At 41.1% G+C, this 23,773-nt stretch overlaps 2 protein-coding genes across 19 annotated transcripts in view; both read left to right on the top strand.

Annotated features, from left to right (window-relative positions):
* LOC121600409 (small conductance calcium-activated potassium channel protein) overlaps positions 1–18,096 on the top strand; it is a 155,561-nt gene extending 137,465 nt beyond the window's left edge. For 15 of the 18 annotated variants that reach the window (XM_041928966.1, XM_041928967.1, XM_041928965.1 and 12 more), the window contains 6 exons: positions 4,069–4,179; positions 7,442–7,569; positions 8,471–8,540; positions 9,480–9,581; positions 9,687–9,859; positions 10,449–18,096. In XM_041928966.1, the coding sequence (XP_041784900.1) occupies positions 4,069–4,179; positions 7,442–7,569; positions 8,471–8,540; positions 9,480–9,581; positions 9,687–9,859; positions 10,449–10,791 (927 nt within the window). In that variant the 3' untranslated portion in view covers positions 10,792–18,096. Of the gene's footprint in view, positions 1–4,068; positions 4,180–7,441; positions 7,570–8,470; positions 8,541–9,479; positions 9,582–9,686; positions 10,012–10,448 lie in introns of all 18 variants that reach the window. The other 3 variants (XM_041928964.1, XM_041928961.1, XR_006005821.1) reach the window with 2 other exon arrangements.
* A 503-nt stretch (positions 18,097–18,599) lies between these two features.
* Positions 18,600–19,423, top strand: LOC121600411 (atherin-like). The gene is made up of 4 exons (XM_041928976.1): positions 18,600–18,717; positions 18,789–18,866; positions 18,935–19,018; positions 19,130–19,423. Exons 1-4 carry the CDS (start codon positions 18,622–18,624, stop codon positions 19,268–19,270), a joined length of 399 nt encoding a protein of 132 aa, XP_041784910.1. The 5' UTR covers positions 18,600–18,621; the 3' UTR covers positions 19,271–19,423.
* The last annotated feature ends 4,350 nt before the right edge of the window (positions 19,424–23,773 follow it).

The following is a 23,773-nucleotide window of genomic DNA, read 5'->3' as shown; positions in this document are numbered from 1 at the left end:
TGGGAAGCGATTCCTCTCAACAAGTTGACACCACAGCAATTTAGTTGGAACAATTGCACTTGTAGCCAACAGTATGATGGCGACAAAAATAGCTCCATTACTTTCTCTCCCTTCCGTTTTCATTTATAGTGGATGGTTCTGAAACAGTTTATGCCCTTTTAACGCAAAATATACACCCCGACCAGTAAGTCTATTTTCACGAATTTGCTGTGCTGTTCAACCGGTCATGTTTAATTGGCTGCTTGGCTGGTGTAATCAACATGCATTCGTTCTTCGTCCAAAGAACCCACTTTCCCCCGGTTCAATAACAAAAGAGAAAATATCACAATGCAGCACACACAGTCATACGCAATTGTACGCAGCGCTAACACAAGTGGCAAAATTTTCTACCAAAATTGATGCGCACACATGAGACACGCACTCAACAACATAGATGGGGTGGGCTGGGCTAGTTTGCTATCGATAAATTATTGAACTAAATCTGACGTCTGGAAGAAGCAACGGACAGAAACTATGCAAATTTATGTAAATGCTTCCCCGGCAGTAGCATTTACAATGGCGTCGGCAGGGTTGTGGCATTATAGCATCGCATGCTTCCCACAATCCGTACCGATACGTCAAGCGATGTGCAAAGATGCCTCCCCAATTCATAACAGTAGCGCCATTCTGCTCTTCCAGACAGCCCACAATCAGGACCGAACCATGGTTCTTGTGTGGCATAATTTATAGGACCACTTCAAATTTATCCTTCCCCTCCCTTCACCAATCTTGTTCCCCTCCCCGCGCAAAAGCATAGCACTACAATGGCAAAGGCATAACTGTTATTAATGAGAGCTGATTTACGGTTGCGTACGCTCATGCGAAAGCATGTGCACCGTTACCGAAAAAGGGGAAAATGCCTTAAAAGCTCGCATCCCATAACACGTTTGAGCATCCCATAAGTTGAGTGTTGTGAGTGATAGCGCTTCAAACACGGGACAGGGGAATTGAAACTTCTCCCTGGCTGGAGGTAAAGCTTAATCCAACCATGAAAGCCCTCTACCCAGTCTGTATGCGCCCATTTGGTGTGAAAACATTGTTCTTGCCTTTACACATTTACAGCATCAGTAAGGACCGCTTCATTGAGCGTATTATGGGCAGGGCTCGCTTGGGTCCACTTGATTCATTCGGTGTGTACACATTGCGGGCAGCTACTTTTCGTTCTTCTCGCAGAACACAGAAGAAAGAACTCATCTAATCGCGCCGAAGTGCCGTGATAAGAGGGCGCCACACTTCAAACGATCGTACCCATCCCAGTCGCTGTCGTTACAGATGCCGACAACTGAAACATCCGACCGGCTGCTAGCTAACTATTGAAGACTTACCTCGTCTCTGGGTTTGGCTTCGCTTTTTTATCATACCGACTTTTGCAAACTCACGCTGACATTTCATGCCATTTTCCCCTTCTTCTCCCTACATTTTTTTTCGAGAAAGGGGGAGAGAAATGAATGACCACGTAAATGTGGAATAACTTTGGCTAGATAATCGTATAATGGTGTACTCGGTGCGCATTTTGATGATACCGTTGTGCGAATCTCTACCGTCATTCTACCGGGAGCGCGAACGCTCCGCTACGAATTTTCGCGCTCTCCCGGGCCGCATCATAAAAACAACGATCTCATCCAGTATGGCTGTTTGTTTGGGTTTCATTGAGCATGAACAGCAGGGCAGAGCAGGGCACCCCTTCCAGCTCAACTCCTTCTAGATTGCCGACAGCGCCAGACTTCGTCGCAACTGCTTGGGATGCCGGGCGAAAGTGTTTGATTTATGAAACGATTTCCTATCCATAACGGAGACCGTCCCGTCATCTTCTCGTTTTCTTATTAGTGGAATAGGAAGAGATAAGCAAGCCAGGATGGGTGAAAAGCACATCCTAAAGTTGCGTGCGTGTGTCGTTCGTTCAACAATTGGATCCGGTTACGCTGGTATAACCCCAAACTTACAACGCGTAAGTCAGGGCACCGCGCAAATCTCTTCATTGCTGTAAATATTCATGGCTTCATCATGTGTGTGGCGCGAATGTCAAATTGTCTTAAAGCTTTCGCCAAGCAGTCGGGAAGAGTTTTAACGTATTACTGTCGGGCGGGCCAAAAGTTTCCCTCGTACGGGCGGAATGCGTGTGTTTTACCCGGCGTTATGTAAGACATTCCACCACGCTGTAGATTCCTATCGTGCGCATAGTATTTATGATTCCATTAATTTTGCCGTATGATAGTGATAAATAATAAAACTGCTGCGCGTGTCGTTACTTAACATTTCCAATAACAAGTGGGTTTCGCTTGTAATAGGCGTCAGGGTTCTTTTCTTTGTTTATTTTCAATCATAACTCCAAACGATAATAAATATTTATGAAACATTAGGCCTTCTAGGCTGATACCTTAAAGAATGACTAAAATAAATGACACACTGAGCCAATCTTAACGCCTAAAATAACATAGAAATAATGATTTTAGAATTTTTAATAAGTTTCAATAAGATAAACCATATTTTACTTAAAATCCATATCATACATTTAAAAATATACGGCATTCTACAAAGGTGCAAATTCTAGTAAATCCTACCAGTGACGCCTAACTATGGAACAACATTTAATTTTTTTTACAATCCCCCTCCAAAAAAAAGTCCAGTTGTTATGTTTCACGAGTCCTTTTTGCTTATTAGGTCCACCCTCATACCAGTTTGGTCGGAGTGTGCAATTTCTTACATAATTTTGTGCTGTTTTTGCACTTCGCACCGGAAACGATCGTAAATCTTGCACTGTCGAGCAGTTTCAAAACAACACACAGCTTTCGTCCGGAAGTGGTTCCGAAGCCTTCCCGTACCCAAGCTGGAAAAGTGTAAGCGCTGGGATCGAGCGGAATGAACTTTGTAAGTTGCGGCCATACCTTCAACCGTGACCACAATAACAACAAAAGCAGCACAACGGCTGCTGCATAACTCCCATTACATGAGAAGATTTTTCAAGAGGAGGAAAATAATTTTCTTCAAACATGCAGACAGCGCCTAATTATTTTTTGCTCGGCCTTGCGCACGTTCACACACACACGCCGTTCACTCTCACTTAACACTGTAATCTAAAAGTAAAACAAAAAGGCAAAATAAGATTACGTATATTCCGAAATCCATTCTCACCTTTCCGCTCAAATCAAGGTACACACACTCACACACACATACACACAAGGTCCCACACTCACAGTCCCGTGCCACGAAAGGACATAATCAAAAACTTTAAGCCCACCTAACAGCATCAGCAGCTACAGCGACAACAACAACGACGCCAGCAGAACGAAGCAGCATCGCGCTTGTATAGATGTGTGTTTTTGTGTTCAACGCAACAAAGTTAGTACGCGCCAACGGTTGTTATGTTACTTTATTCTTCCTCCATCTCTGCGTGGCGTTCGTTCATGCGTAACGTGTTCCATTCGATTGCCCGCTTGCTCGTCCGCACGGTCGCTCATATGCCGGTTAATATGCTGTATCACACATTAACACACGCATGCCCTTTCACACACACACACACACACACACACACACACACACACACACACACACATACACACTCTTAACAAACAAACCCCTCTCAATCTGCTGTCCACCTCTAAACTCCCGAAACGAAATAAACAGCCCGAAGTAAAAATACAACACCCGAAAACGATACAACACGATACTTTGTACGAATAAAACACCAAACTTCTAAATGGAAAAATTTAATCAGCTCGCCGAGATGTGTTACCCAACTGCATTCCATCCCTGTTGTAATGCCGGGCACACACCGTACACGGGAAGGAGGCGGCATCGACCGGATCAACTTTATCGACCACCGTTACTGATCAGTGATGTTTTCGTTCTTTCTCTTTCTGTGCTTCTTTTCTGTTTCTTTCTTATCATCCTTTCCGGCCACCACATTCGTTCGGAAAATTGTCCCACCCCATGCCAACGAACGCATGCCCAAACATTCCTCCTCCGTTCTGGCGGCTGCTGCTAATCTAATTAACTTTTAACGATCTGCATCGTGACGCCGGGCGATAGGGTGCGGGCTGTACGGCACTGCTGGTGGCGGTCGTCTCCCGGAAGCTCGAGCTGACGCGAGCGGAAAAGCACGTGCACAACTTTATGATGGATACGCAGCTCACCAAGCGGGTAAGTGGAAAGTGGTAGAAAATGCATGTTTAGCTAACTTGTCTGATGGATGGAAATGGTATCGAGAAGAGGTGAAAATTAGCGGCTCATTTTCAATATTTTCTCCCAGAGCATTCTTCTAGGTCGGGCACATATACCGGAAAGAACTACTCGTTAGATTCACATAAAAAGGTTCAAGGGAACTCATAGCGGAGAGAAAACACTTAATGAAATAATTTACACACCAGTTCGGTATGCCAAATCAGACAAACTGTCAGAAAAAGCAGTTTGATCGTTTGCCAACGAGCTTCGGATAATCCGATGCTTCACAGCTGCATAATGCATCAGGTGTTTGAGATGTAGAATTAGCGATGTTTCTAAAAAACCATAGCTATTTAGCGATTTTATTTTACAAGCATTTTTTTATCATTCAACATGATAGTCACACCTATATTGTTCAGCTAGCGGCGGTCATTAACGTTTTATTCCCGTTCAATAATTTAATTTTCCTCGAATCGAATTGAATCGCACACTTTACATTTTGTAGTTCATAATGAGATTCAGGGCAACAATTCAGAACTACAACATTTTACCTAGTTGTAGAACCATACCTATGTAGAACCATACCTCGAAAGAGGAGCTCTTGTCGTGGTTGAATAACCTAATACGTGTTAAGTGAATCTTTGTTGACCGAGGTACTAAACATGTGGTAGAACGAATAATTATATGCAGCTGCATAAAACAAAGCATAAGACTAGATATTTTAAGACATTTTATCATATATTTCAGATTACAAGAATCGATAAAATACCTTATGATCCAAAGCCTCTATGAATAGTAAGGGCAACAACAATTTATTTGACTACATTTATTCCAGTCGGTGTACGTAACAAATTTCATACGTTACAAATTTTGTACATAACTTTAATTGAAGTTTTCCGATATCGTCTTCCAAACATACCAGCCTGAATCACTGTAAAGTTTCAAAATCAACAGTTAATTATATGCACCCTTATCGGGCAAAAGATGTCCACTAACTAGTCTGAAGCAAATCCACACATGAAATTCGACGAACCTGAATTCAATTTCAAAGCTTGTGGCCTTCCGTCTGCGGTTGCTTGCAACCGGTGATGAACTCGACTGTCGTTCCAATTTCCGTCCATTGCACATACGGAATCCACAGTACCGTAGAAACTGGTATTATCTAGAAATCTGTTCACTTAAAAGCTACAGTGAAGGACAACTTTTCCTGTTCAAAAGTTTCGTTCACAAATATAGAATTTGTGTTTACAAACCGCTCTGCAACCAGTTCTATTAGACGGTTTGGAGCTTCTATACGAATTTATAAAACTTCTTACTCAATGTGAACCGCTTGATACTTGCGTAGAATATAGTTCTAGACAGAAAAAATAATGGCTCCTGCATCAAACGTGCAAAAATTGGTCCATTCATGAGTAATGTGTATGTCGTGGATTGCATATGGAATCCCGCCATTTGCAGTTGGCTTCGATTTACGAAAATGACAGCTATGATTTATAGCTCGTTAAGAACGCCGTCCAACTCATAGAGAAATGGAGAACGATATTCAGTTCCTAAAACCTTCAACGTGCAACGTGTGCATATAACAAGCATCATTTACTTTTCGGAACTCAATTGTGTGCCATTGAGAAGCACGTGTCACGGTACGTTAAAATGGGTGTAAATTGAAAAAGGGAGTAACAAAATAAGAGAAACAAACGAGTAAACGTAGTAGTAGTACGTAAGAAAATAATGCAAAACAATGCTAGAATTTAAAAAAATAACCTTTTCTAAGTCATGGAATAAAATACCGAACCAAACCATAACGCGGACATTGTTATTTTCTATCACTGGAATAGTTATTGAAAATGGCTATCAATAAAATTGAAGTGATAATTTTGTATCGCTGGACCGAGTTTTCGTGAGCTGACTTTACAGTTTTCGAAATCAAACAATCACCACTGAAACCAACAAGAACATACGCACTGTACAGCAGAATGCTCTATTTTCGAACGACGATGCTCATTAAGCACATCTGCTTTCGATGGCCGAAAAGCCAATTCCATCGGTTCCTTTAGCCTGGTGTGCTTGGGTGGCAAAACTGAAACTTAACCTCGTTCTACGCATGACAAACCCCATGGGAAGGTGGAAGAAAAATTACGCACCCATTTATTCTGCGGCACAATAATTACCCACGGCAAAGCACAGACCTTTGCTTTCGGTCGTCTTCTCCTTTTGCACACGCAAGCACAGGCAAGCCGAAGATAAGCTGTTCGAACTTCAAACCACCGGCCGGGGAAGGATGAAAAACAGAAAACCCTGTGGAAAACCTGTTCGATCCGGTGTCATCACATACCACATCGCAGCCGCAAAAACCGTCCTTTGGGTGTTTTCGAGTCGTAAGAGAGGAAGATAATTTAAGAACCACTGGTCCCTATTTTGTCCACGCTATCCCCTATTGGTCGCTCGTCGGGTTGGGTTTTCTACTTCATTATAAACTTATCACGGATCACGGTGCTTGCTCGGGAATGCCATTTTCGGCTGATTCCTATCATCGCCATCGTTAGCTTTAATGGCACTATTTTACCGACCGCTCGCCGAGCCGTGAAAACGAACGATGGCTGATGTCATGTCATACGTCTTGCGGGAGCAACTTATCTGCGATGGCTTTTTGAAGTTGGTTGGGTCTCAACGTTGCGTACTCATTGCAATGACCATCGAACCATTCTTTTGTCCGCGATGCTTACCATGGCAATCGATCTGGCAATCGGAACCTGTAGAAACTTTTCAATGAACCAGAGGCAGCTAAAATGAGTACGGGCTTAAAATTAAGCACGAGAATAAATTATGTTAACAGAGAGATCTACAGTCCACGCCATTTGTCATTCCGGGTTTCTTGTTGGTATGTTTTATGCTTATTAACTTTACTCCTTAAACGATCGGCCATGGTTTGAAATACTTCTTCTTCTTCTTGTTTGGCTCAACAACCGATGCCGGTCAAGGCCTGCCAACCCACTTGTGGGGTTGGCTTTCAGCGACTTATTGATTTCCCCCCATAGCAGGATAGTCAGTCCTACGTATGGCGGCACGGTCTATTTGGGGCTTGAACCCATGACGGGCATGTTGTTAAGTCGTACGAGTTGACGACTGTACCATGAGACCGGCTTTGAAATACACTCGCGTCAAATTTGTTCACCTCAGGCAAATGATATACTCTAAAAATTCATTTATTTCAATTAACGAATAATATGCATTTTATTTCTAGTTGAAAAACGCTGCTGCCAATGTGCTTCGAGAAACCTGGCTCATCTACAAACACACCCGTCTGGTGAAGCGAGTCAATCCCGGGCGAGTACGAACGCATCAGAGAAAGTTTCTGCTGGCCATTTACGCGTAAGTGTTCTATTTTCATCATTGATGCGCCATTTAAACAATAGAACCAAGTCATAATTTATCAACAACTCTTCTGACATTCTGTATAGTCTATTTTGTATAGTAAAAGTATGAAATCGTACTCGAAACAAACAATAATCTTATCACCTAATCATACAATAAATTTCGAAGTTGAAAAAATTGAGACACACATCATGGCGACAAATTATTGATTAATCACACTATTAGCGCTTCCTTTAGCGTACCGGAAATAACGTTTGCATTTAAAAAAACGATATTTTTCGGATGGCTTTAGAGAAAAGGACTAAGACACATAATTCCTTTATATAAACTTGCCTTTGAAAGGTAATTATTAAAGCTTATTTGAAAAACCAATTCCACTTCTTCTTTTTCTTCTTCTTCTTCTTCTTCTTCTTCTTTTTCTTCTTCTTCTTCTTCTTCTTTGGCACAACAACCGTTGTCGGTCAAGTCCTACCTTTATACCCACTAGTGAAGTGAGCTTGGCTTTCAGTGAACTTATTGTTAAAAATAAGTAAAAATCGACATTGTGTGTAAATTTTTTTATGCAAACGTCAACTACTTATTGGCACACCACACTCCGGAAAGTACTAACTCAAACAAAACTTTTACTCAAACAAAACAAGTGTATCCCATCCCATTGTCACAGTTTGACTGACAAGTAGCTCTCTGTGTCTGTTGGTAAAAAAAGCTGATAATTAAACGATAAAAGTAAAATAAAGATTGGAAAGGTTTATTAATTTTAGTATGGACTTAATATTTATGCATTTTCATTCTGTATTCACAAGAATTATACCTGTACTCAGTATGCATGTATTATTAACGTATTGTAATTATTATTGTGAATTCCAATTTCGTTTTGCTTTCGTCATATTTCTTCCAGCCTACGAAAAGTTAAAATGGATCAGCGTAAGCTCATGGATAATGCTAACACCATCACCGACATGGCAAAGGTAAGAATAATATGGAAACAGTAGGAGTTTTTACAAAATTAGAGGCGAATGCTGTCTTTGCCCAGTCAATTCAATTAAAATCAATTTAAATTAAAACATAAAATGGTTTTACGTAGCTTTGTTTCTGTTTTGTACTTTTTGTTTCGATAGACTTAGTACCCAGTGAGCCATTTTCAACAAAACAAACATTTTATTTTAGAAACTTAAAGCTAAATTTAGCTCGCTATTCTTTTCAATATCACGAACAAACTTTCTTTTCGATATTTGTAAATTAATTGATTAGCGGAAAATATTGGTACTTGTAATAAAATAATAATACAGGCGGTCCCCGAGATACACGGTTGATGGGGACCGAAATCGGCCGCAAACTACCGCGTATATATCACTAAAAATATCACTAATTTTCGTGCAATTTTGCAAGTAAGGGGGTTGTTTAAGTCACCAAATTAATTATTTGATATGTTTCTACTGAATTGAACAGTTTTAAACGTTTAGAAACGGTATTTCACATTCGATCAATACGGAAATTATTTGGTATTTCACAATGGATGTGTCAAATCAGTACAATTTGCTCAAAGAACTGTCAAATTTGGAAAACCGCGTATTTCCGAATCCGCGTATAAGAGGTACCGTGTATCTCGGGGACCGCCTGTACACTCAAAATTTATGCAGCTTAAATTACTCCAAATCCTTTTCGCAAAAAATGATGAATTTATGATATTTACCAGTCTATTTGAAGACTGAGTTCGATAAAACAGATTATAAATAGCAACTACGTGCATATTAATAAAGAACAAGATTGATCAATCATTGTCCGTTAAACGATAAATTCCTTTCGGCATGTGTGGAAAAGCTCAAATGTATAGGTCATTTAACACACTCCAAAAATGCTAACGTGACTTTGTACCATGCCCTGTGTTGATTATATTTCTATCTCAGACGCAAAACACTGTGTACGAGATCGTATCAGATATGTCAACCAGACAGGACGCTCTGGAGGAACGAATCACCAGTCTAGAGGACAAACTAACATCCCTGCAGGTAAGCCTCAAGATCCATGGTGTATCGCACCACCTACCGGAAGCAACTTCATTTCAAACCATAATCGTGTCATAATGCTGTCACCTTTCTCTCCTTCTACACCAGACACAAATCGAAAATCTTCCGGAAGTGTTAACGCGATGCCTGACGCAGCATCAAGAGCGGGTGGATCAGCGCCGTAACTTCCTGCACCCGGATGCAGCGGCCACGGGCTCGTCGTCCGGTTTGCCGACGCCGGCACCACCCCTTGGCTCGCCGCTGATGTTGCCGCACTCCAGGTACCGTGAAGCATGCCGCAAAAATTTCCTATTTTCATAGAGTTCCACCAGCGTCCAATGTTGCTCGCTCAAACCATCCCACCTCCACCCGACAAAACAAACCAACCAACTAACCAACCAACCAACCAACCAACCAATCAACTAACCAACTAGTATGCATCAGCATGGCGCACGGCGCAGATCAGCTGGACCGAATACCGGTTTGGAAGTACGAAACAGAACCGAAAGTGCTGCCAATTTGAAGTTGAACCAAAAATAATCATCCATCATTAAACGAGGATGGAATATTAAAAGGGTACTTGCTAAAGCCCCACTGATCTCGGGACATCTTGAAACTAACCTCTGTCAACACCACTATTACAACAGGCCACACAGCAACAATTTCTACTTCTACTGCTACTACTAACACCATATCCACCACACCTATCACTACCACCTGCTACCACCACCACACCAAAAGACGTACAGTAAAAATACCAACAACAGCAAAAAACAACCCGAATCAACCCGGAAACGGCAGCGGCTTCTAGTTTCTCTTCCAAGTCGATGTTCGGTGTGTTTGTGTTGCTCATCATGTTTCGTAAACCAGTTTCTCTTTTAGGAGCGTACCGTCGACCTCGACACCGGCCTACCCGTGGCCGGCCAGCCCGATCCTACCGCCCATCTCGAGCCGGACACCTCATCTCGTACCGGAAACCCTGCTGCCACCGTCGACGACGAGTGCCCCGACCGGGGTGGGGCCAGCAGCCTCCTCCTCATCCTCGTCGGTGGCGCTAGTGCCTACGACGGCGAACTCCTCGTTCGCCCACAGCTTCGGCACACAGTCGGCGTACGGTAACGTGGCACCTTCCTATGCCGCACACCACAACAACAGCAACGCACAGTCATCCACCGGCGATACGCATATAGGCAGCCACCGGACAAGCAGCTGAATCGAGCTACCCGATCTTAACCATCCCCCACTTCCTCCGCCACCGCCGACCGCGTCCGAATCCTTCCATTCCGACCAGTTCCTATCTTCCTCGGGCAGCTCGACCAGCTGCTACGCCACACCTTCACTCGCCTCGGGATCGGTGGCCGGAACGGGCAGCAAGTTCACCAAGCAACGGGAACGTGCCTCCCGGTTCTAGTATACATCCGTGCACAGCGCACCCGGTAGTACCGGGTGGGCTGACTAGAAGCATTACTGCTACATAGCCAGATTGCTGATTACGGAGGAGGAAAAATAACGATGTGAAGGTGACTGCGGCTTAGGATAAAGTGTTGGGCCGTACGGTGGCGTACGTCACTAAAAGGAAAAAAGACTACTTAGATATATAATGGATTAATTTAGCATTACAGAGAAATAGAGGGCAACCATTGCCCATTGCTGACTACTGCTTTACAGAGTCTGCCGTAGGACAGCAACTGATAGAGGTGCATAAACCAATTTACTAATATAGTGTTTAATTCAACGATATAGGAAATGTGGACAGTGGAAAAAAACTAGCAACAAGAATGAACCTGGCAGTCAAGGGAGAGAGAGAGAGAGAGAGGGAGAGAGTGAAAGAGCGAGAGATAATGTGTATGAGCGTGAGCGAGTATGAGCATAAGGGAAGCGTTTGTACTTAGTAAACGCTAGAATTAGTAACACCGACTCAATTTTCATGACCGATCAAATCGACCATGTAGCAACTCGAGGCGTGACACCATAGAATTTCCTTAGATATTTTCTCAACATTAGCAAAAAAAAACACTTGTGAACAAAAGCGGACCTTACCTGATATATAGCCCGGGACAGAAGATCACAGCGGCTATCATTATAAAGGAGAATAGAATAAAACGGTAACGTTTATGTTGCCTTAAATTACATAAACCATACTCCACCTACTCCACCTACACCATTCATATACATATGTGTTTCGGGACTAGTTACGAATTTATCGATCGTCGACGATTAATCGTGTCACATAGACGCAAGTTGTCAGATGTCGCAGTCGTACGAATAATTAGTAGAATACGCTGACAGCGCTTATCGGTGCAAACGATCATCCCACTGGAACACCCTGAAACGGTTTCGAACAACATGATTTCATCCGATAGCAAGCATGTAGGTACAATAGGGATCCGTAGCATTATAAGACATCTTCAAAAAAGACAACGCATCTCAAACCATAGGAGCTATACAACATCCAGTTGCATCGGTACACGAGAACTGCTAGTACTGGACTGTTGTAGCGGTTCTCCAATTTATGTTTGTTCTTTCTTTCCTCTCGAACGAATATGATAGAACCCAATAGCTCATAGGCTTAAGGCACGAAATATTATTCTGGATGGTTGAATCAAATACCAAACCAATGCATAGACGACACTGCAGCAGGGTCAGCCCTTAAGATGCTTGAATGGACAGCTAACACTGGCCTTCGAACTGTCCAATAAAAGAGCCTTGCATCCAGCACATCGAAAGATTTCATCTTATTCGCATACGCATTTCAATGTTATTGTTCTACACTGGCGGGAAAGTGTAGGATTAGTGTTAAGTTTTATTTAGTTTATCAATAGCAAACGAGATCTGCCTGTTGCCTATGATCTTCTCTGATTAGTCAGTATGCATTTTTATACAACGAAGAACACCGTGCAAGATTAAGATGCTAGCGAGTGGCGGTGATTCGTTGAATATATCGTTAATACTGATTCTAGCCACTATTTTTTTATTATGTGCAAATCTCTATCACACTTCGATAAAATTGTTCCAAAAAATGCTAATATTAGTACTCAATCCTCTACTTCTAAACGCTGCTTTCAGTATTGTTTAAAATCCCTGGTTACTATCGAATGACCACAAAGAAAGAAAGGCATACGACTTTTTGTAAACTCTACCGTATCGTTACAAACGACGCAGTAATTTACGAGGTGCAAAACAACCCAACAAAGCTTTAGCGTGAATTATCTAATAATGCATTAACACTCTGTAGCGGGGTAATCGAGATAACGTTTTTAGTCCGTCGTAGTACACACACACACCATGGCGAAATGTGATAAACGATACAACAAAAATTCGTAGCAAAAGAAGGCGTATCATCTGGCGTCTCGTATTTTATTCGCAAGTTTTGCCATATTTTCAATAATAATGGTCCATTGTCCGGACGCTTACCCATGATCGATGCGTTTGTGTAGAACCAATTTGGTAGTGTAGAACAAAACGAATATTAGGGAGTCGATTTAATAATTCCTAGTCAAGATTACATGTATCGTAAAAGAAACAAAAGCCTACACTGCTGTATAATGTTATTGTTTCAAGCATAGCTATCCTACTTTATGTAGTGCATTTTAGATTTCTTTGTTTTTAAAAAAATGATATTCAGCTAAGCGTTTAGGTAGAATTTTCCACCCTGCCTTGCTGCTGCGATGTTACTTGATTTAAGTGCCTCGCTTGATTACCAAGCCAAACGATAATGTCATTATATCTTTTTTGGTTTTGTTTTGCGAGCCCATAATGTTTTCTAAGCCTTCTTTTTATAGCCATTTTTTTAACATTAATCTTTCAGTCTAAGAGCCTGATCGACCAAAATTGATCCATCTGTCATTTAAATTTCCCAAAAATGTTTATCAACACATTTTTCGTTCTCATCGTTTTAAAATGTCCCCATTGCAGGCTGTGCACAAGAGAGTAAAAAAGCTTTAGCTTCTTCGAGCAAATCATAGCATAACTTTCATGACCAACACATACCACGACGGCACACAACTTGGAATGGTTTGCGAAAGTTCCAACGCAATTCGAAAGGTAGCATAATTTGATAGGTAATCGGTGCATCATTGTGTATTGAAACAATTAAAATTGAAAGATTTGCAAACAATCTGAATGGTTTGCAAATTTTTATTTGTTTACAAATTTAAATCTTAGATCACATCTACGCGTGTGCTTACACTGCACTTTCTTAGCAAACAATAGATCGAGCCAGGAAACATAGTAATAGTAAATCAAACCAAGCACAGTTATGTAAAGACAGATTGGATGTTTTGCAGCACGCGTCCATATTTTGAAACGTTTAGCTTGGTACAATTTTAAAGACCAAATAGGTTGCAATAAGCTACAGATAATTATTAATTTGCTAAAAATCTGTGTATAATCATTCTTTAGGTGCAGTTTTTCGGTTTGTCGGTTGAATTTGTTAATTGACGATGCATGCACAGGTATAATGCACGCAGTACTGTTCTTGCGCGTTCCGTGAGCTTCAATTGCTACATATTAGTCAAGCTAAATAAACCCAATAAAGAAAATAGTTAAATATAAATCGACAACAAAAATGTCTTGGTAATATTGCTTTAAATAATGTAACGGTGGAATCAATTTACCCGTTTTGAATACAGCCTGCCAGATTGCATTCAGCTTGCACAAATTCACCAATAACTTGTCCACGAACATTTTTAATACAAAATGTAGCTAATTCAAACTGATTTCTTTTCAATAATTCTCACAAGATGTCCACATCTATTTCGCTTATTTTGATACTGCCACAGTTTATGTTTTTTTTTTCATTTTTCATTCGTTCGTACCTCTCTGGGGGGGGTGTGTGTTCGCCAAATGCTCTAAGGTATGGTTGTTTTTCAAAAGTGTGGTAATTAAACATAGAAATACATAGAGATAACGAATATCGAGCAAAAGAGAACAGAAAAACCTAGGTCGTTCCTGAGAAAAAAAAAGATTTTATATTAATAAGGTTACGTTTAAGCTATATAGACAACCAATTACAGTTCACAATTCACGAGTATATGTACCGCCTGGCTAAACGTTCAACGCCCACCTTTCCGGACATTAACTGCGCGTTTCTACGAGATCGTACCATCAAACAGCTGATTAAGGAACCAAACTGTAAGCCTAATGTGTGCATGTTTACTCCAAACCGAACATCGTGTAGTATGTGTCATGATGACGAACAAATTAAGGCGTATTGCTTTTCGTTCGTGCACTGCACCAAAGAGTGCGACGTTCTTGGAAATAGAACATCACAGTACCGAAACAGTGCAACATGTTAGTAAAGAGACATGTTGGTATAATCTTTAAAAAAACAGCGATTAAGTTTCGTATGCTTCAGTTCCGGTTTCAGAAATCGGGTATTCATATTACTAGCTTGTGGTCCAACTGAATAGAAAGGATAAAAATGGCTATGATTGCGGTGCCACAAGTAATAGTAACCCTAACACTCGATTCACGAACCAAATGTTGATATTTCTTTCTAAGTAGTACATTTCAATAAGGAAGGCATAAACACTCAGTACGTACCATACCCGGACGAAATCGACTCAGCCGCGTGTGTTGACACTCAGAGAAAAACAAAAAAATAATTCACGTGATAGTTGCACTGATCGGACGTGTGCAGTTGATACAGTACACCGAATCCAGTAAAGCATTTCCCATCTACTACTAGTAGGGATGGATCTTGCTAGCAAGAGAAGAAGCATCGAGTAGCAAATCTCTAGCAAAGCAAAAAAGAACAGTTTTTCGAAGTAGCCTTAACGTTTGCATTGTAAAAAAGTAACAAACATAACATTAAAATCCTAATAAGTGATGATGTAAGCATAACGTTACGATAAACAAATAGCCACTGTGAGCCAGTTAATAAAAAACCCACACTAAAGTCACAAACCATATAAATATGTATTGATTAAAACAAAGCGTTCAAATATTGAACGCAAAGAATTAACAAATAATGGTGTGTAAAAAACCTAACACATCTACCTTTTTTATTTTTAGCTGAAACAAACAAAATTAAACAAAACACTAAACAAAATGAATTAGCTGTTAAAAAATCTCAAATTTTAAAAGCATATACACCATTTTTAACACATTTATTAAGTAGTTTGTACCGCTAGGAGAGAAAATAAAAACATTGCAAGCGAGCATACATGCTACGGGAAGAACGATGTAACGTTTTGCTCAGCTCTCAACCTTGAACAACATAAGCACATAGAACACGAAAACATCTATCAAAAGGATATAAAACTTGATCGTGCGTTTGCTCCTAAATCTTCATGTCGATAATTGTTGCAAGTGTGGTGTATAAGCTATAATGGAAGTTGTTATCCCTTTATCCTGTTTCAACCAGCTTTTCAGTTGTATAACCTTAAACAGTTACTTCCTTCGACCGTGAACAAGCAGACTTCGTGCTCTTGTACTGATTGGTGTTTGTGGTGCAAGTCTATGTGATTGGTGTTTGCGAAAAAGAATGAAAATTAACAAAACACACTACACCATTGAAGCTAACAGTTGCGCAAACTGCAATCGTCAACGATTTTAACCAACTTTGAATTTCTAGCTTACTCGTGTTACCAAACATCGTGTTATTACGCCAATTGGGACTGTTTCCTCACCATTTACTCCCTAACCTAACCTACCTTACAAACCTACCTAACGATCGTTATACTCTATATCTCTACATACATTACATAACTATCTTTATACACACCTATACCCCGTTTTCCGAGTTAAACTTCTTCTGACAAACATTAGCATAGCAAACACCATCTGTAACTGTAATGGGCGATGGATGGCGAAGAAACGACAACTGACATTCAAGCAACACCACTGTAAAACCAAAACCATAGCACTAGTTCACATTGATACAGTAAAACATTGGTCTCATACAAAAAAATACCAACATCATCTCCTAACAAGTCCTCATAAATGTGAAGGAAGATGGAGGACATCCAACATAAAATAGAGGGGGAAAAAACATATTTATATACACCCAGCGCATCAAACGATCGCACCAAAGGTGATTTCTGAAAAGTGCATCATCATATTCATCATCCCCCAAACAGCTCTACCCAAAATGCTCCGTATGCAAAGTGTAGGCGCCAATCAAATTAAACGGTCCATTAAACGGAAAAGGTAGACGAACGGCCACTTACCCGTGTGAATCGAATGCCAAAACGAAACAAGCATAACGAAGCGGAATAGCATAAACATTACACTCGAGGAAGCTCCCTCCCTCCCTAACTTAATGCCGATGAAGGAATCGAAATGACCAATTTCTAACGACGGAACACTGTAGCGATTGTAGTAGAAGCAGAAGTAGGAAGAAACGTTTGATAAATATACATCTATGTATAGCGTAACTTTTGGATTCAAATATTTGCCTTTTATTCTGATTGGTAGCGAAATTTCTCTTTCTTTCCTCTGCGTTAGGTTTAGTGCGTACTAGTTTAGTTACCTGGCGCGCTAGATAGTGCGCCAGAGGGACCGATGGTTGCGTAGCTTGTTCATTCACTTTTATAGGAGTTTTGAACATTAAAAAAAAACAATGGTTTTGTGGGCTGCCGTATTATCTGTTTCCGAAACTGCAGCAACGACACGCACACAAAACTATAACCAAAACATCCGTAAGATCGTTAGAAACGTTAATACTAAATGGCGGTTTACTGACTTGTTAAAGTTTGAAACCCCGATTGAGTCAAAGTCGGAAGGCAATGTAAACTACTCAACTCCAAAAAGTGGTAGCAATGCGGCATACCGTTACACTCGAAGATGGATTCAAATATAGCAACAACAAAAATAAAGACAGCTCTAGGTAATAGTATATTAAACAATAAAAAATCAAGCAAAAAACCAGTTCGTAAACCAAATCACACTTGCATAAATGTAGATTTAGTGTCAAAAAAATCCAGTCTAATTAAAGCCTAAATAACAGCAACATAAAATCCAACGCATTATCGATAGATACTAGGTGATGGTGATTGTTTGATATTTCTTATGTTTTTATATCAGTTTCAACTGAATACACTGTAGCACTTTAATTGATAACGGTTAACAGTACGTACTATAGGAAAGTGTCAAACACTGTTCAATAATAAAATAGTCACATTTATCTAAAGGAGGTAGGAATCAAACACGCCATCCCCCATCCAAAATAGTAGTTGTACAATGAAAAGAAAAATCCATCAGTCATAAACAAGAGAAGATGCAGCAGCAATAGCGGCAAACTTAAAAATATATCAATAAATGTAGAACAAAAAAACACAAACGCGATGAAGAAATGACAAAACATCGATCGATCCAACAATATTCATAGTAGTGAAGTTAGGTGTCTTAATTTCATGAGTTGGCTTAATTTTCTAGATTCTATTCACGTTCTTTCTTCTTTCGTTGTCAGATTCTAGTGAGAATATATTTAATGATCTTTATTGCCTACTGTATATATTGTTAAATAGTTCTAATAAAAAGAAATCTAAATAAATTATTACAAAATTTAAATAGACTTGCCAGCATTCGTCTACATTTGTTATTGGGTGTGTGCATCGTTACGATGGTGATGACAATGAGTACAATTGAAATGTGTGAGAAATGTAGATTAAATCATGCGCATGGCACCGGTACAGCGCAAGCGTGTCAGTCGGGTGCGATTATCACCCACTGAAGGTTATGGAAAATTATAGATTACACATTTGACAACTTCCCGCAATACTAGTTGTCGGATGATTGATTAAGTTGCGAGACTCCACACACTCACACGGCCTTATGTTTTGGAGAGCTAAAACAAACAGCCCCGAAGTAACATATTTTGCATCCGGCAATTTCGACGGTTAATCGAGATCGCTACCAGGTATTCTATTTCCCCATAGTTGTAAAACCGTGCTGACACGCAAAGGATGATTTACGTTCGTTAATAAGCGACTAATTGATCATATCGAAGGTGCGAATCTCTAGCTAACGGACTGTCGCACTATAAATACTCTGTAACGAGACCCACTTACCAATAGAAACGTTTTCAACATTATACAGAATGGGTCGTTTCACCTTACTGGCAGCGGTTTTCGCTGGATTAGTGTGTTTGATCGATATTTCTCCAGCATTAGCCCATCCAAGTGCAATTAAACCGGTAAGTTTTGTTTGCAAATTTTAAGTTGTATACAGCTCAAAAGTTTTTTCTCTACTTATGTTGGAATCCAGCCTACCGATGCGTCGCAAATGCCAAACATCCCCAGCCCGGGCGATTTTCCCAGGCCCCCCGGAATGCTGCACAAACGGGTAAGCCGGAACCAAACAAATCTAAAACATGTGTTCCGTTCTCAACCAACTATCATCTCGTATCACAGGTATCACGTCAGGCTCCACCTGAAATTCCCGGACAAGATCAGTTCCCTCCACCGCCGCCGCCACCGCCCCAGATGCCTCAGATGGTTTGATTCCTTTACCCACGGCAATGTACACGCTTTCTCGAACGCTTCATCTTACGTCCTATCCAACACACACTTTTCCACACTTCCATTTACACCACCATCCTCTTACAGAGATCCCGTCGAAACGCTAGGACATCGATCGAAATGACCAACATTCTGCCGGCACTTGAAACCATATCGTACATTTCGGTGGCACGTGACAAACGAGCCGCCAAGGGCACTGGAGGCAAGCTACCCAGTAAGGCTGGATGAAAAGTAGAAGAGCAAACCTGATTCCTTCAACAATGTTTCTTAGCTGATGAGTTCGCTTTCCCTTTGTTGCCCGTTATCCATAATATATAGGGGTGTGACGAATAGCATATTCATATGTACTACAATCAAATAAATTACCATGCAAGCAATGAATGAAACACACGTTTACGCTCTTCTTTCTATCTTTTTTCATGTGAGTATGAAAAGCAATTAATCAAAGCGTTTTACCCGGTTCATTTCATTTGCATTAGATCTAATAGAAGGAAGGGAACTAGGGTTTTATAAAAAAATGAACACGTACTACTTTATAAATAACATGGCTGTAAAAAAGAAATTGCCAACTGTTGAAAGATATTTTAGCAAGTTTGAGTGAATGTACAACAAAACACGTAGCAGATTATCCACCAATCGAGGTGAAAAATTGACGTATTTGGCGTAAGGTTTAAGAAGGTAATATTTTCCCCTTAAGCTTGAATAGAAGCTTGAATGCAATAAAATTAACAAATTCTCAAGTTAAACTGCAAGTTAAAGTGCGAGAAATTATGTGCGACTCCGACCAGTTGGATCCGACCTGATCAGAACTCGCTGCACCAACGGGTCGGCATCGCATATACTTTCTCGCATCTACTGGTAATTTGGGTCGACCCAGACTCGCTGGAGCCACGGGGCGGACCTATCTATCCTATCTTGGCCCGACCCGAAGCGAAATCGGTGCACCAACGGTTTAAAGTATCTTATGCTTACTTGCACCTACTGAACCTACTGAAACATTTCGGATCGTCCCTACTCCGGTTCGCTTACGGATGGATACGACCCTGTAGGTTTGAGTTGATTCGCCCATCACTAATACAAGTGCTTAAGCGCTTTCTGTTACAAAACATCAAAGCTACAACTCATATATGTAAGAAAGGAAAAGCGCTAGTGGTAGTGAGAGAGAGAAATAACGGTAGCGAGATCAGGAGAACGAGAGCGAACTAGGAACGAGTAGCGAGAGAGAGAACGCGCAGCGTTAAAATCGGGAGCGCGGGTTAAGCGCGGGGAGTTGAATTCGGACCGCGAAGCGAATAACATGTTGTGAACGAAAGTAATCAATAAAGCGTTATTTGTCTTAAACCAAATAAAAAACTCCACATTTGGTGTCAGAAGTGGGATGAAAATCCAGACAACAGTGCGTGTAGCTGTGGGATGAACATCCAGACAACAGTGGTTTTACGTGTAGCTGTGGGATAAACATCCAGACAACAGTGGTTTTACGTGTAGCTTGTGGAATTAACAAGAGTGATTAGAACGTTGAGTAGATTGATCTAAGAAAATCAATTGAAGTGAGGGAAAAGTGATCCCGTGACTAATTGATTTGAGGTGATCAGAGTTAGACTCAAATTTCTGTGGAGTGAAAGTCAGTCAAAGTGAAGGAAAGTGTTTGTTCCTGTGACCGATTGATTTTCGCCAAACAAGTTGACTGATCAAAAATGGATGAGCTGGAGCAGCGCATTCTTGATCTGTGTGAAGAATTCACTAAGACTGGCCTAGCGAAAAGGTGCCAGCAAAAAGGGTTGCCCTCAACGGGAACCAAAGAAGAAATGGCAAGAGCACTAGTGGAAAGTAAAGAAATATCCAGCGCGAATGATTCTACAATGGATCAATTTCATGACGCGGATGAAAAATCTGAAGCGGCAGCTAGCAGTGCAGCGGCGAAAGTGGAACCGAGCATAGTGCAGCAGCCCTACTCCTTTAGGGACGTGGAAGAGGGAATTGAGGCGTTTTGTGCAGATGGCTCAGTAGATTTTGCTGCGTGGCTGACAGATTTTGAGGAAGTTGCGACCATGGCGGGATGGTCAGATGAACAAAAATATGTGATGTGTCGAAAAAAGTTGGTGGGCACAGCGAGAAGTTTTTTGCTAACGATGCGTGGGGTCTCATCGTTCGGGGCTCTTCGCAAGGCGCTAGTAGCAGAATTCGGTGAAAAAGTGCGTCCGATGGACATTCATCGTCAACTTGCATCACGACGACGAAAAAAAGGGGAATCTGCTTTGGATTTCATTTACTCTATGCAGCGAATTGCCAAACAGATTGACCTTGACGAAGAAAGTGTGTGTGAGTACATTGTTGATGGTATCGCGGAGAGCGAAGCGCAACGCGCGGCATTGTACGAAGCGCGCACGGTGAGAGAGTTGAAAGAAAAAATTGCCTGGCAAGAGCGTGCAGCGCAGAAACAAACACGTGCGGTGAGATCTGCATGGCACGAGCGCGCGGGGCAGAAAGAGAACAAAAGTTTGCCGGTTCAAGACACAATTCCTGTGAAAAATGCAACAAAAGCGCGGTGTCTTAATTGTGGTGTGATGGGACATATGGTACGGAATTGTCCAGAACAAAGAAGTGGACCACGGTGTTTTCAGTGCAACGAGTTTGGGCATCGTGCGAATCAGTGTGGGCAAAGGAATAAACAACAACCGGGTACAAGTGCAAACCTGATAAACCATGTCCAAGCTGAGCTACCGACAAAAATGGTCCAGTTGGGGGGAAAAAATATAAAAGCGGTTATTGACACAGGCAGCGAAGTGTCGATTGTCCGTCAAGACACTTTGCAAGATTTAGGGTGTGTACAGCAAAGGATCGAACAATCCATACAACAATTGCGTGGTTTTGGTGGAATCATACAAAAGCCGATAGGCGAATTGGTAACAAACATTGGCATCGATGAAGTTGAATACGAAATCAGTTTGTTGGTGGTCTCTCCAAATTCGATGAAGGTTCCTATGCTGGTAGGCATGAATTTTCTTCGAAGTGTTTGTTACGCTATAACCAACGCTGGAGTGCAGATTTCTAAGAAAAAAAGTGACAATGAGGAATCGGGTAGCGATCACGAAAGTGCTGTGTATAAGATTGATTGTGAACAAATCCAAGAACTGGAAGTGCCGGAGAAGTTTCGAGACAAGGTACAAGCGCTGAAAAGTCAATACGAAGCTTCAGTGGTGGATAATTACGAAGACAATTGTCCCATACAAATGAAGATAGTGTTGGAAGAAAACGCGTCACCTTTTCGGCATACGCCCCGTCGCTTGCCTTTAACGGAGGAAGAAGCAGTCGAAAACCATGTAGGGGAATGGTTGAGGAAGGGAATTGTTCGTCCATCGACGTCAGATTTTGCAAGTCGCGTTGTGGTAGTGAAGAAGAAAGACGGCACTAGTCGGATTTGTATCGACTTTCGGAAACTGAATACAATGGTTCTAAAGGATGGGTTTCCAGTTCCATTGTTAGAAGAAGTTTTAGAGAAACTTCAGAGTGCAAAGGTGTTTACCGTTATGGATTTGGAAAACGGTTTTTTTCATGTGCCGATAGAAGAAGCTAGCCGCAAGTATACCGCATTCGTTACAAAATCGGGATTATTTGAATTTAATCGTGTGCCATTTGGACTATGCAACTCGCCAGCGGTGTTCATAAGGTTTGTGAATTATGTTTTTCAAAATTTGTTAAGAGAGAATGTGTTGCATATTTACATGGACGATATCGTGGTTTGTGGTAGTACGGCTGAGGAGTGTTTAGAAAAAATGGGGAAAGTGTTTGAAGTAGCAGCCCAAAATGGATTAAAAATAAAGTGGAAAAAGTGTCGTTTCCTTCAAACATCGATTGAGTTTTTGGGACATCATATTGAAAACGGATCGATTTGGCCTGGACAAGAAAAAGTTAGTGCGGTGAAAAATTTCCCTATACCGAAAAACATAAGAGCGGTGCAAGCGTTTTTGGGTTTGACAGGATTTTTTAGGAAATTTATAAAAGGATATTCTATTATGGCCAAGCCTCTTACTGACTTGCTGCGGAAGGAGGTAGATTTTAAAATGGGTAGTGTAGAAATCGAAGCCTTTAATGATTTGAAAAGTGCGTTAGTGAAAGAACCGGTGCTCAAAATATACGATCGAAATGCTAAAACAGAAGTGCACACGGATGCTTCCATCAAAGGGTTTGGGGCAACAATGTTGCAATGGTTTGATGGAGAGCTGCATCCCGTATATTTTTGGAGCAAGAAGGCAACCGATGCAGAGGCCAAACATCACAGCTATGTGTTGGAAGCAAAGGCTATTTATCTTGCGTTGAAAAAATTCAGGCATTATCTCCTGGGGATAAAGTTTAAGCTTGTGACCGACTGTAATGCATTCAAACAAACATTGAAGAAAGCAGACGTTCCGCGAGAGGTGGTGCAGTGGGTTATTTGCTTGGAGGAGTTTAGTTTTGAGGTGGAACATCGTGCCGGAGACCGATTGAAACATGTCGATTGTCTCAGTCGATATCCACAGTTAACAATGATGGTGACATGTGAAGTGACGGCTCGTGTTAAAAGAAATCAACAAAGGGACGATTCGATAAAGGCGATAGTTGAAATTCTTAACACCAGACCGTACGAAGATTACAAGATGAAAGGAGAACTTTTATACAAGTGTGTCGAAGGACAAGACCTTTTAGTGATTCCGCGTGATATGGAAAAACAAATAATTTCGGACATTCATA

The sequence above is a fragment of the Anopheles merus genome, chromosome 3L, assembly GCF_017562075.2.
Source record: "Anopheles merus strain MAF chromosome 3L, AmerM5.1, whole genome shotgun sequence".
NCBI classification, from domain to species: Eukaryota; Metazoa; Arthropoda; class Insecta; order Diptera; family Culicidae; genus Anopheles; species Anopheles merus.
The sequence above is the reverse complement of the archived record's forward strand: the minus strand, read 5'-3'. Positions and strand labels throughout refer to the sequence as shown.